The 13,240-nt window shown below is 39.9% G+C and overlaps 1 protein-coding gene across 1 annotated transcript in view; it reads right to left on the bottom strand.

Moving 5' to 3' along the window:
- GPR156 (G protein-coupled receptor 156) overlaps nucleotides 1-13,240 on the bottom strand; it is a 71,600-nt gene that overhangs the window by 34,919 nt on the left and 23,441 nt on the right. Inside the window, exons 2-3 of the mRNA XM_081138308.1 lie at nucleotides 11,762-12,221; nucleotides 11,441-11,577 (exon numbers count right to left, since the gene is read on the bottom strand). Coding sequence (XP_080994434.1) covers nucleotides 11,441-11,577; nucleotides 11,762-11,857 — 233 coding nt within the window. The 5' untranslated portion in view covers nucleotides 11,858-12,221. The remainder of the gene's footprint in view (nucleotides 1-11,440; nucleotides 11,578-11,761; nucleotides 12,222-13,240) is intronic.

The raw sequence follows: 13,240 nt of genomic DNA, 5'->3' as shown, positions 1-13,240 counted from the left end.
GACACTGCCACAACACTATTAACTCAACTATAGGCCCTCTTAAATTTTCACCAGTTTTTATATGTACTCTATGTGTGTGCGCATGTGTGTGTGTAGTTCTATGAAACTTATCACATGTATAGATTAATGTAACTACCACCATAATCAGGATACTGAGTTGTTCCATCATGCAAACAAAACAGGACCTCCCTCAAACAACTCTTTTATAATCACACCTTTCCCCCAATTGTAACCCCTGGCAACTTCTAAGCTAGTCTTCATCACTATAAATTCATCTCTTGAGAATTCAATATAAATAGAACCATACAGTGTGTAACCAGTTGAGATTGACTTTTTTCTTTCCACTCAGCAATGCCCTTGAGATTAATCCAAGTTGTTGCATGTATTAAAAGCTTGTTCCTTTTTATTGTTGGGTAGTATTCCATTGTATGGATGTACCACAGTTTGTTATCCATTCACCTGTTGAAGGAGGTTTAGGTTGTTTCTAGTTTTTGATTTTACAAATAAAGCTGCTGCATTTGTGTTCAGGTATTTATGTAAACATAGCTTTCATTTCTCTAGGGCAAATACCCATGAATGTGATTGCTGAATTACATGAGTGTATTATTTTTAAAATATGTTTTTATTGATTTTAAGAGAGAGGAAAGGGGAGAGAGAGAGAGAGAGAAGTATCGATGAGAAAGAGAGAAACATTGATTGGCTGCTTCCTGCACGCTCCCTACTGGGCATCAAGGCTCAACCTGGGCATGTGCCATGACAAGGAATTGAACCAGCAACCTCTCGGTGCATGGGATGGGATGCTCAACCAACTGAGCCACACCAGCTAGGCCAATGAGTGTATTTTGGATTTTTGTACCAATCTGCTATACTGTTCATGGCAGCAGTAACATTTCACATACTGCCAGCAATGTATGAGAGATCCAGTTTCTCTGCATCCTTGCTGACACTTGGTATTGTCAGGATGTGTGCTTTTGGCTTGTGTAGCACATGTATGTCAGTCTTTAGGAGTAAAAACCTTGGACATCATTTGAATATCAGCCCTGTGTGTTTGTATGCACTTTGATTGGACCAGATCCTTGAGGGAACTAGAGTATGTTTTAGGCTCCAAATTCTTATCAAGCATCTCCTATGTGCCAGGCACTGTGCAGGTGCTAGGAAATATGCAAAAATATTGTATTTGACATTGAGGACTCAATATGTAGCAGAAGAGAATAGTAAGTGAATAGTTAAATATGATTAAATATAATTACATTTATTATAATTATATAGGTAAGTATGTAGTAAGTAACATAGGTATATGCCAAGTGCTATGGACATTGATAAAAAAACAGTGCCTTAGGACAGTGGTGCTTAAATTTCAGAATTGATAAGAATCACCTAAAGAGCTTGTTAAAATACAGATCTGGCCATCATCCCCAAGTTTCAGATTCAGTAGGGTCTAAGGTAGGGTTCCAAGAATTTGTATTTCTACCAAGTTCCCAGGTGATATTGATGCTGCTGGTCCAGGGACCATATTTTGATGAATAAGAGTTTGTTTTATAGGATGAATGAGTTTGTCAGATGAAAAACGAGAAAAGCCCTGAAACAAGAAAGAGTGAGAACAAAGGCATGGTGATACAAGTACATGGCATGCCTGAGGAATGACCTTTACCTTATATGATGAGAGCACAACTTAATTCAAAGGGGATAAGCAGAAATTGTAGGTGAAGATCAGACTACAAAAGATATTGTGTAGGCAGTAGAAGTCTATGTTGAAAAAACCACATCTGTGTTTGGAAAAAAAAAAAAAATGCTGGCAAGAGGGCAGTAGCTAAATTGGAAATGGTAAATAGGAAAGGCTGCAAATGTTCAGATGAAAAGTAGAGCAGGGCTACACTTTGGCAATGGAGATGGACAATAGGAGACAGATTTGGGAGATATTTCAGAGGTTTAATATCTAAGGCTTGGTGACTAACTGAATGTGTAGGGAGACAAAAGAATCCCAAATGAGTAATAGACGGATGATAGTGCTATTAACTGAGATAGGAAAGACACGGAAGCAGAGAAAGATTAGGGTATGGCATGAGTCTGGGTTTTGGTCACTGAATCTGAATCGACTGAGGAACATCCATCTGACAATATCAACGATGAAGTTAGGAAATGGGATTTTAAAGAGGCAGGGCTTGGGGATAGGTCGCAGGAGGGATTACGGCCAGGTGAGGGGTATAGTGTAAGAAGTGAATCAAGACTGGACCCCAGGGTGATATCAACATTACATGGGTAAGTGGAGTTTGGGAGCCAGTGAAAGCAGCTGGTAAGAAATAGAGAGGTAAAACTAGAAAGAGTGGGAACAAAGGCATGGTGATACAAGTACATGGCATGCCTGAGGAATGGCCTTTACCTTGTATGAGAGGACAACTTAATTCAAAGGGAATAAGCAGAAATTGTAGATGAAGATCAGACTACAAAAGATATTGTGTAGGCAGTAGAAGTCTATGTTGAAAAAACCACATCTGTGTTTGAAAAAAACGGTAAACTTGTGTACGGTAAAGTAGGGAAATGAGAAGGTTTCAGAAAGGAGGAACAGAGAGGATGGTTAAGTATTGTATGGCTAGAGGCTAAACAGGATGGAGGTTAAAAAGATCAGTTGACTTAATGACTTTGGAAAGGGTCATTTCAGTGGAATCAGGGCATGGGTTGAAGAAGGAATCAGAGACCAGGAAGTGGAGAGGGCCAGTGAAGGCCCTTCTTTTAGGACACTCGGTGTTGGTAGGAGCCAGAGGACTGGGGCAACAGCTTCAGGGAGAGGCATGACCAAGAGACACATTTTTTCCAGAGGCCTTCAAATGTCTCAAAAAGAATGCCAACAGGTTCTAGTGGTTAGTCAGTGTTAGTTTGTCTACCTGACTCAAAATACGCAAAACACAAAAAACTATTTGATCAACAACTACTGATCTAACCATACGGGGAAATTTGAGTGTGGTTATCACTCTGGTATCTTTCTCAATAAATTCAGAGGCACATAATTACTTTAGGTTTATTGTCTTTTGGCCTCTGAGCATTCTTTGTGCCCATTATTTCCAGCAAAAGATCCCACTGTTATTCTAGCATTTTCCTTTTAATAGATTAAAATAATCCCTTTATGTGTTCTAAACTCTCTTTAAAGTTGCTTCTCAAAGTCCTTTTTCCTATTTTGTACCTAACCCAACAAATACTGTGGGTTCCCTGCTCTCCCCTGGGGAGCTTTTTACATTCTTTGAGAGATGTCCTTTCCCCTCTACTGTGTCTCCAATCTTCCTATGCCTACCTTTCAATTTTTTCCTTGTCAATATTCACATTTTGCCAGTTTCCTTTTGAACACTGAATAATTGAGATAAATTTTCTGGGATTCAACTATATCATGATTACTCACATTTACTGGCTCACCCATAGTTATCTCCTAAGACCAACCCTTAGTCACTAGGCAAGAACCACAGCCAGGACATTTTCTCTAACTGTAAGCAGTCTGAAACTTCCTGTTATGGGGAAGTTTATCCAATTAAACATTCTTATTAAAAAGTGCATCTCTACCCCTTGAACTGATCAGGCTTTTTACAATTCACATTTAGTTCAATTTTTAATACCTGGCATGATTTCTAAGTTTCTAAATCTTTAACGTTTCTATATTGGTATCATCAGCTTCATCATCTAGTTTAGAACACTTGTTTTTAAACACTGGAATCACCTGCGTTCAGAGTTAAAAAAAAAAAAAAGCTGTACTGTACTACCCCCAGACATTCTACTTTAACTGGCTTAGAGTGAAGCCTGGGTATCAAGATTTTAAAAAACTTACTAGAAGATTTTAATATGAACCAAATCTGAGCAATCACTGGTTTAGGTATATTCCTGAGATAAATAATCTACTTTAAAAAATCGTCAAAGGATTTGAATAGACATTTCTCCAAAGAACATATACAAATGGCCAGTAAGTATGTGAAAAGATGTAAACATTTTTAGCCACCAGGGAAATGTAAATCAGAATCACAATGATTCGAGTAAAATCAAAACCACAAAACCACTCTGTTGGCTAAAATAAGAGACAGACGATAACAAGTGTTGACAATGATGTGGAGAAACTGGAACCCCCATACACTGCAGGTGAGACTGTAAAAAGGTACAATTGCTTTAGAAAATAGATCAGCACTTATGTAAGTACAGAGTCACCATATGACCTAACAATTCCACTCCTACGTATATACACAAGATAAAGAAAAACACATGACCACACAAAAACTTGCACATGAATGTTCGTAGCAGCATATTATTTTTAATAGTCAAAAAGTGGAAACAGCCAAACATCTATCAACTGATGAGTGGAAAAACAAAATGTGGAATATGCATACAACAGAACATTATTCATCAATAAAAAGAAATGAAGTACTACTGCTTTGCGCTACAACATGGCTGAACCCTGTAATCATTATGCTAACATTGTGCTACATGAAAGAAGCCAGACACAAAGGGCCACATGTTTTTATGATTCCATTTATGTGTATTGACCAGATTAGGCAAATCTATAGAGACAGAAAGTAGAATAGTAGTTGCCAGAGGCTGAGGGGAAGGAGAAATGGGGAGAGACTGCAAATGAGTATGAGGTTTCTTTTTGGGGTAATAAAGCGTTCTGGAATTAGACAGTGCAGATGATTGCCCAACTTTGTGAATATACTAAAAACTACTGAATTTTATACTCTAAAAAGGTTAATTTCAAGGTATGCGAATTATATCTCAAAAGGAAAAAAAAGAATAAGTATATTCCTATTGTTATCCTTTGTGTCTGAAAATGGTTTATCCATGGAGATTTGAGAAAGACTCCCTTTGCCAATAACCTTTCTGTTTCACTGTTGTTTGTTGTATGTCTTACACAGAACTAGGCCACCTCCTCCCTTTTCTTCTGAGACTCTAAAGTCCGGGATAAAGTTTCATAGTGTGCTAGATGAAACATCTGGCTTTGGTTATAGAAGGAATGTAAATTCTAGAGCAGGAAAACTAGAATGTCAGGGTCTTTTTTTAATGAAGACAGACCATTATGTAGCCCGGAAAGAGGAAGGTCAATGGGATGTGATAGAAACCTATTGAATCATTAAGAGATCTTGAGTATGGTGGAATGAAATTCTGGAATACTTGAAAGGGGGGATATCACTTAATAGTTCAGCTATTTAGGACATGAAAAATAAAGTAACAAAGAATTAAGCAAAAACAAACAAACGGCCCCCCGCAAAAAAACTCATAGACATAGGTAACAGCAAGGTGATTACCAGAGGGTAAAAGGGGGATACATGGTAGTGGAAGGAGACGTGACTTGGGGTAGTGTATACTCAACACAATATACAAACGATGGATTATAGAACTGTACACCTGAAACCTATATGATTTTATTAACCAATGTCACTTCATTAAATTCATTCACTTCATTAAATTCATTAAAAAAAGAAAAAGAAAGTAACAACTTCACAAAACAGATCGTGATTTAAGGATGATCATTATCTCCTAAGAGATCATGTAGATAACAAAATATAGCAGTGATTTTCAGCCTTTTTCCTCTCATGGCACACATAAACTAATTACTAAAATTCTGCAGTATACCACAAAATATATCTTTTGCTGATCTGACAAAAAAAAAGATATAATTTTGATTCATTCACACCAGATGACTATTGTTGTGTTGGCTGTTGTCATTTTAAAATTTGACAATCTGAGGGAAAAGCAGGTCAGTGCCCCTGACTATGATAGATACTTTATGTAAGTGGATTCATTCAGTATTTGTCTTTTTGTGGCTGGCTTATTTCACTTAACATAATGTCCTCAAGGTTCATCCATGCTGCAGGATGCAACCGAATCTCCTATCTTTTGGGGGCTGTATTATATTCCATTGGATGTAAAACACCTATTATTTATCCATTCATCTGTCAAATGGACACGTGGTTTGCTTGCTTCCCTTTCTGGGAGATGGGCCCAATCGCTAAGGTTCACATCAGGGAACTAAACTGTCTTTTCCTAATAAGGTGCTTGGCAGAACTATTAGAAACAGGAAGACTGTCAGAGTTGGGGCTCAGATGGTGGCCGAAGAGGTAAGGCCAAAAGAGTTTGAATCCAGGAGTCTAGGCAGGCTCATAAAATTAAGACACATAAACCAGAGGCTGGGAGCAGGCAAGTATGGACAAGCAGTGGTAATATAGGGATTGAGTATACAAGGGTGTTTAAAACCAGGAGATCGTTCTGAGGAGGAAAAATGCAGGAAGAGTCAACAAAGGAGTAAACTGTGAGTGAGAATCAAGCAGGGTCAGGGAGTGGGGAAAATTAGCAGAGGTGCCAGGGAGTGAGGGGTGGTACCGGAAAGGCCCAGGCGAGCGTGGACATCTACAGGCACCGCCTGGGGTCCTGGCAGGCAGTGTGGCCGGGAAGGAAGGGACAGACTCTGAATAGGCACTGGATGCTCCGATTTAGCCTCTGCCCCAGGGCATGCTGACCTGACAGAGTGAGGGAGGGAAATGAAAATGGATAAACCAGGCCCAGGAAATTTATACTGGATTTTGGAGCTGACTCCCAACATCCTAAGGGGTGTGGCTTTGATTTCCATCCAGGCTGGTATCACTGTCACCAGGGGCTGGATTTGCTGGGCTGCAGGGATATCTATGAAATGGGGATGCTTGGGTTTCAGAAAGTGTTAGTTATGATCTGAAAGTTGTGGTGAGGTCTGCTATAAAATTAACTTAGTTTTAGTTTAGAACACTTATTTTCTTGTGCCTAGAACCAAAGTATGCCCAGATTCTGGGAGTGGGGCTAAACTGATAATCGGGAGTTTGGGGGAGGGGTAGAGGTTACAAAAAGAAGAAGGGTATAGAGTTTAGAAGAAAGCTCTTTGCAACCCAGGATACTCACTGGTCCAATGTGCAATTTCTCAGGATGGGAAATAATGATTTAGATGTTACATAAACAATATTACCAGCTTGTTTTCCTTTTCTCTTTTTCTTCTCCTTTTAAAGAGTTCAGAACATATAGGTACAGATGTGCAGAAAAAAATACGTTTCTACAAAATGATATTCACAGATAAGCTTCTCTAATTTGCCAGTTTTTCTGTGCCAAGGCATGTTTTTCAGCAAACCAAATGCACAAATAAATCTATCAGGGGCAAAAAGGCAGTGGGAGACAGCTGCAGCCACAGCATCCAGGAATGACAATGATTAATTCCTACATCTGCTCGGTCAGATAGAAACAAAGGTCACTGTGCATAGATTAGTATCCTGATCACCACGGCCTCTCAGCACACACACAAACACAGACACACACACACAGGATGGTATCTTTCACCACTGATAATGGCAAAATTCAAAATGCCTGAGAAATGTTTACTATCTGACACCTACCTCCCCAAAAGCAAGCTCTTTAGTGGGATGGAGATGAAAGAAGGCGTACAATGGGATCAAAAACTGGTTAATGTCAGGTTACTGTCTAATGCGGTTAGCATCCAAATTAAGTAAAATTCTGATGCTCAGCTACATTTATGAAAGCAAAGGGAACAGGAAATTTAAGAATAAATCTTGATGCAGTAATTTGATCAAAGTAAGAAAGCCTATTGGGGTGAAACAGTTGAACACATGTGGACATTTGATATTACGTAAAGGAGGTATTTGGAAGTTGATGCTGTCTTCATGTTCAACAGTCCACTGAAGACACTGCCATTTCCTTTCCATGACCCCTATAATTGTAGATCCCTGACAGGTTGACTTTTTAAAAAAATAACCTTGGCTAGGGAAGGTATTCTTTAGTGCACAAATACAAATATTTAGCTCAATGAATTATCACAAAGAAGGTATCGACATAACTATCATCTGAGTCAAGAAAGGAAACATTACAGCCCCTCAGAATCTCCACTCATAATTATTACCCTTTTTTCCTTCCTCTCTAAAGGTAAACCACTCTCTTGACTTTTAACACAATACTTTAGTTATGCCTGGTTTTGAACTTTATATAAGGGAAATCATATAGTACATGTTCTTTAGTGGCTGTCTTTTTAATTTGACTTTTGTGAGATCCTTCCCTGTTTCTGGATGTAACTGTAACTTGCTTGTTTTCATTGCTGTATAGTATTCCATTGTAAGACTACACCATGATTTACTTATTCCTTCTACTGCTGGAGGGCATTTGAGATGATTACAAATAATGCTACTGTGATTATTCTTTCTACAACTCTTGGTGTAAATGTGCATACACTTCTCCTGGGTATAACTTAGAAGTGGATTTGCTGGCTCACAAGGTATATGTGTTATTTTAGAAGACATGCCAAATTATTTTTCAAAGTGGTTGTACCAGTGTGCACTCTCACTGTGAGTAGATGAGAGTTTCATAGCTTTACATCTTTATTTTAACATTATCTTTAACATTCTAAGCCATTTGGTGTATAGCTCTGCCAAGAGAAAAATTCTGAGATGCCCCAAATTAAGTTACAGCAGACTGGAGGATGAGAGGAAGAGACAAGAGAGGTTAATCAGTTAACAGCCATGGGTCTGAAAGCAACAAAAGGCTGCTCCCATTCCTGAATGTATATTGAAACTTTGAATCAGCATCCAGGAAGCTATCTCAGTGATTATCTAGAAAGAGGAGACCATCAGGCGCTGCCACATGCAGCTTATGCATGAACTTTCCCGGCTGCTGCCCACATCCAACCCCAAAGCATCAAGTACTCTTTCCTTACGGACTATTCACCCATCTCAGAGCTACTCCCTCCTAACTTTTTCTGCTCCCCGTTATCTATAGCCAACATAAATTCTTTCAAAACAATTTACAGTTTTCTTCTCCAAACATTGTATAAAAGAGCCCCATTAACCCCTGGATGGGGGACATGTTCATTTTCTCCATTTAGCCCTTTACTGATTTTCTCTTGCAGACTACATTTAAATTTCTCTTCTTTTTCTTTTTTTAATATTTCTCTTTATTGTGGTTACATTTAAAAATTTTATCAAGAATGCAATATCTGCGACTGAACTCGAACATTACTATTTTATTTTATTACAATATTTTCCTTTTCTCTGCCACAGAACTGTAATGAAATGAAGCATCTAATCGTGATGGTGCACCTTTGAACAAATTTTATTATTTAAGAAAGCACTTTTGAAACTGGGCTATCTTATCTTTCTTTATCTGACCTTGTAAGCTGCTTAATGACAAAATGTGTTTTTATTTAGAGTGACTCTTACTGTTTTATTCTTCATGCCTAGTCATGCTCCCACTGCAAGCAAAACAGGCAGCAAATATAGTTGCTCTACTACAACACTGTTTACAAGTGCTCCTGTTTTAACAGGATATATAAATGATTTAAAAGCCTTGCATTCTACAAAATCATGTATAAAAATAATGTGTTTTGGGAAAAATAGTGTGGGGCCATAACACTTGAAACACATTTAACTTTGTAACCGGAACACTAATAAAAATAATAATTATCCCTATTAAAGAACTAGCACTCAGTAAATTTCCACTATCATTTGTACCCAGGATCTTAGTTGATTTCTGCAGCCTTAAATCTGCAAGATGTAGGTCCTCAAGGGTACGTGCCTCCCATAAATAACATTATCATCAAAATCTGCTCTGGATCTGAGCTTTCTTCAACAATCAATTCTTTTTAAACACAAGGGAAATGTCTGTTCTGTTTTTTCATCTATTCCTACAGCTTCACCAGAGAGCTTCGTGTACGAAGAACACCAGTTCTTGAAGCCATTAAACCAGCTGCTATTTGTTGTAAGGGAAGGAAGTGCCCTAGCATTCTTAGCTTAATGCTTCCTTCTTTAACTGCAAGAAAGCTTGCCTCTTAATTCTTTAAACCATTGATTTTCTGGGGAAAAAGTTACATATGAACCAATAATATTATTCTCTTATTTACCAATCAGGTATTAATTTGCATTATAGAAATGTGTTATAGCTAAATAGACTACTTCATAGCTCTCTAGCCTTGAAATGTGTGGTTTTCCTAGTCATTTTCTTGGCAGCAGCCTCCACTGGAATTAAAATCTCCTTCCTCCCAGGATCACTGAAAACATATTTACTAAGCACCTATTATATTCCAGAGTCTGTTCTAAATGTTGGAGACAGTAGTGAGGACAACAGACAAGGCCTCTGTGTTCATAGTGTTTATATTCTGCTAAAGGATACAGACAATAAAAAGGTAAATCAATAAATATGGTAATATCAGAAAATAAAACAGTGATGGGATATGGAATGAGATGTGGGGGCTGGGTGGTCACTGGGTAGAGAGGTTACTTTAGGTAAGATGATCAGAGAAGGCTTCTCTGAAGAGGCGACATTTGAAACAGGACCTGTGGGATGAGAAGTAACTAGTCATGGAAAGATCTGGAGAAGACTGTGGGAAGAGTAGGGAGCAGTAAGTCAAAGGCCTTGAGATGGGAGTAAGTTTCATGTACTTGAGGAACAGAATGAAAGTGGCTGGAACAGTGTTAGGGGTATACTCAGGACAGAGTGCCACATATCGCTGCCATGTTGAGGTTGACCCAGCAGATCAAACCACTGCTACTTAACAATTCTATGTCCTCCATGCCTCAAATGGCCAATGGCACCCCCAAAATGCCTGCTAGGCAAATTCAACTGACTGATCCTTATCTGAGTGCCAAAACAAGGCAATGGAGCACAATACACTCGATCACCACTAAGCATAAGGCTGGGGTGGGGCCAGGCAAGTTTTGCTTCTCTGAGGGAGCTGTTGAAATCTGATGTGGGCTCCACCCAGGAAAAAGGCAGCTGTGGGGCTGGGAGAGGGGGCTGGAGGCCGCATGGGACGGCTGGGGAAGGATGAGGGTAAGGAGTGCCGGAGTGGAAGAGATGGAATGGTCCCTGAGGGAAGGATCGAATAGCAGGGAAGGCAAGATTCTGCAAGTCCCTTCAGAAGAAGGTCATCATTTGCTTCTTTTGCCAGCCCTGGGAGCCACAGAGACTTACCCCGATGAGCCAGTGATCTTCCAACCAGTCAGAACTGTCTAGCAGAACAGCCAGGTAGTAGGCCTTCACTATTTTTGCAAAAACCTTAGCTCACCCAGATTGGTTCCAATTGTGCTGCCATGAGTTTTAGTGTTGCTTTGGAAGATTTCTCTACATGCTCTCTGTTTTTAATATAAATACATCTTCTTAGAAGGGTTGTATCCTTTATGTGGAGAGAATCTTCATGTTCTTTGGGGGGGCGGGGCATCCTTATAGTAGGTGGCACAACACTGAGCTAGATCTTTCTCCTTCTCAAGAGGGAATTCTACGGCAAAGCCTGGACCATTTGGGGGGGGAACTTCTCACACAGCTTAATGCCACAGTAGGAGCCAAGATCTACTGATACCAGCTGGCAGCTTAGCGTGCCAAAATGGTACTAACACTCTGGGTTTCATGACGCAGGCTATGGGAGATGAGAAACTAGGCGTGGGGCTCTTACCTGTTCTTTCTGCAGCGAATTGTGAAGCCAAGAAAGAAGACTATCAGAAGAAGTCCACAGCTGAGAAAAGTCCAAACTATACCCAAGAGGGCAGGAGATAATGAAGAAATGGTCTTACTGCTGTGGTGGGAAGAGGTCTGAAAACAGAATAAAGAGAAGCTGTTAGGGACGAAGGTCTTCTATAGCTCAAACGTGAACTGCCCGGTCATCACCGAAGCCTGGAAATACGTGTCCTTCACGAACACTTCCTCCTCCACGCCTCCCCCCACCAAACAACATGTATTTCTGAGCAGCCCTGACACCCCATGGCTGCTTACTTACAATAGTCGTCTTGCAGAGTTCATGAATGGGTCTCCGATCCAGCTCCTGGCCAGGCAAACTGTCACACAAGTCAGAGCAGTTTATTTCAGGCTCCATGTCATCACATGCCCCTCTTCGTGTGCTCGTATTCAGTCTTGGTTACCCGCTGGTAGGGAACCAGCAGATCTTTGATGAAAACATAACAGCATCTCAAATCTTTTCTTCAGAGGCACCATTTTAGAGCTGGCCCCTAGCTCAAAATCTGTGATGAACAACCCATTCAGGTGGAAGCGAAGGGTTATTTCACCAAGCTCCTTCATCAACCACCTCCAGGCTCTCCTGGTGGCCTGGTGCAGCGTACCATGTCAGTCAGGAGCGGGCACCTCAGGAACCACGACGTGATGATTCTGGCTACCACCAGGTGGCAGTCACTGCTCCAAGTACTCTCACCAGGTCTCCAAGGAAAGGAAAGCAATTAAACCTGTTAACAAACAAATTATACGTATATGTATGTGTAAATGGTTTATAAGAGGTTTAAAATATTTTATATTTTAATCATACAGTTATGTTTTTATTATATAGTTATATACTTTATTATATATAACAAAGGTCTAAAATAGAATATATACTTAAATAAATTCTAAACCTCTTTAATAAGCAGTAATTTAAAAACAAAAGACAAAGCACCTCTGACAATCAGATATAAAGCTTTGCAGATACAAAGCCCTACAGACTCTCTTCAGATCCTTTTTATGGCCCAGCTCTATAAAAACTGTAGTTCAGACATGTGAGGCATTTTTCCTTTTTTCCCTACTGGGAAATCCCCTGCCCTTCCAAGATCCTTCCATGCAACTCATGGCTTAAGCTCTGCCTGACCCTGGGAGGCGGCCTGCAGGCACTGTCTGCCTCCTGCTCTCTCAGGGAGTGGAGGACTTTCTATGTCCACTCAGCTGGGGTCACAGGAGAATACGTAAGCCCATTGCCAGTAGTTTTTTGTTTGTTTTTAAACTGTTAGACAGCTAGAAGTGGGCTAGGCTACCCGGGTTACGGAAGAGAAACTGAGGACTCTAGGAATGCCCACAGAGTGAGCAACTAGATAGAGGACGGCGTTATTTCTCTCAGAAGATGCTCACAATATGAATACTGGGATAAAGAGGAGCTCCACCTTGCAGAACAAAAGTAGAAATGCAGAAAGGCTCAAATTAGCCCCGGAAGAAAAGGTAGACAGGTGCCTAATTCTTTAAAGGAATCTATCCCTTAATACCGAAAACAGATTTGAAATTTTACCAGTGGAAATTTATAAGAGGATACCACTTCTGCTTTGTGTTTTTGAAACAGCTTAACACAGCTTTCTCTTACTGTGAAGAAAAATTGGAAGAGGAAAAGTGTCAATTATTATTTCAGCAGAACAATAGTGACAGGTGTAGAATGCCATCTTTGGATTCTGCGTGCTTAGGCATGGACAATACAGCACCAGGTGCTGCCCATTTGCTGGCCTCT

This window comes from Miniopterus schreibersii (assembly GCF_964146895.1).
Source record: "Miniopterus schreibersii genome assembly, chromosome: 5".
Lineage (NCBI taxonomy): Eukaryota > Metazoa > Chordata > Mammalia > Chiroptera > Miniopteridae > Miniopterus > Miniopterus schreibersii.
Note: the sequence above shows the minus strand (reverse complement) of the source record. Positions and strands in the feature narration are given on the sequence as shown.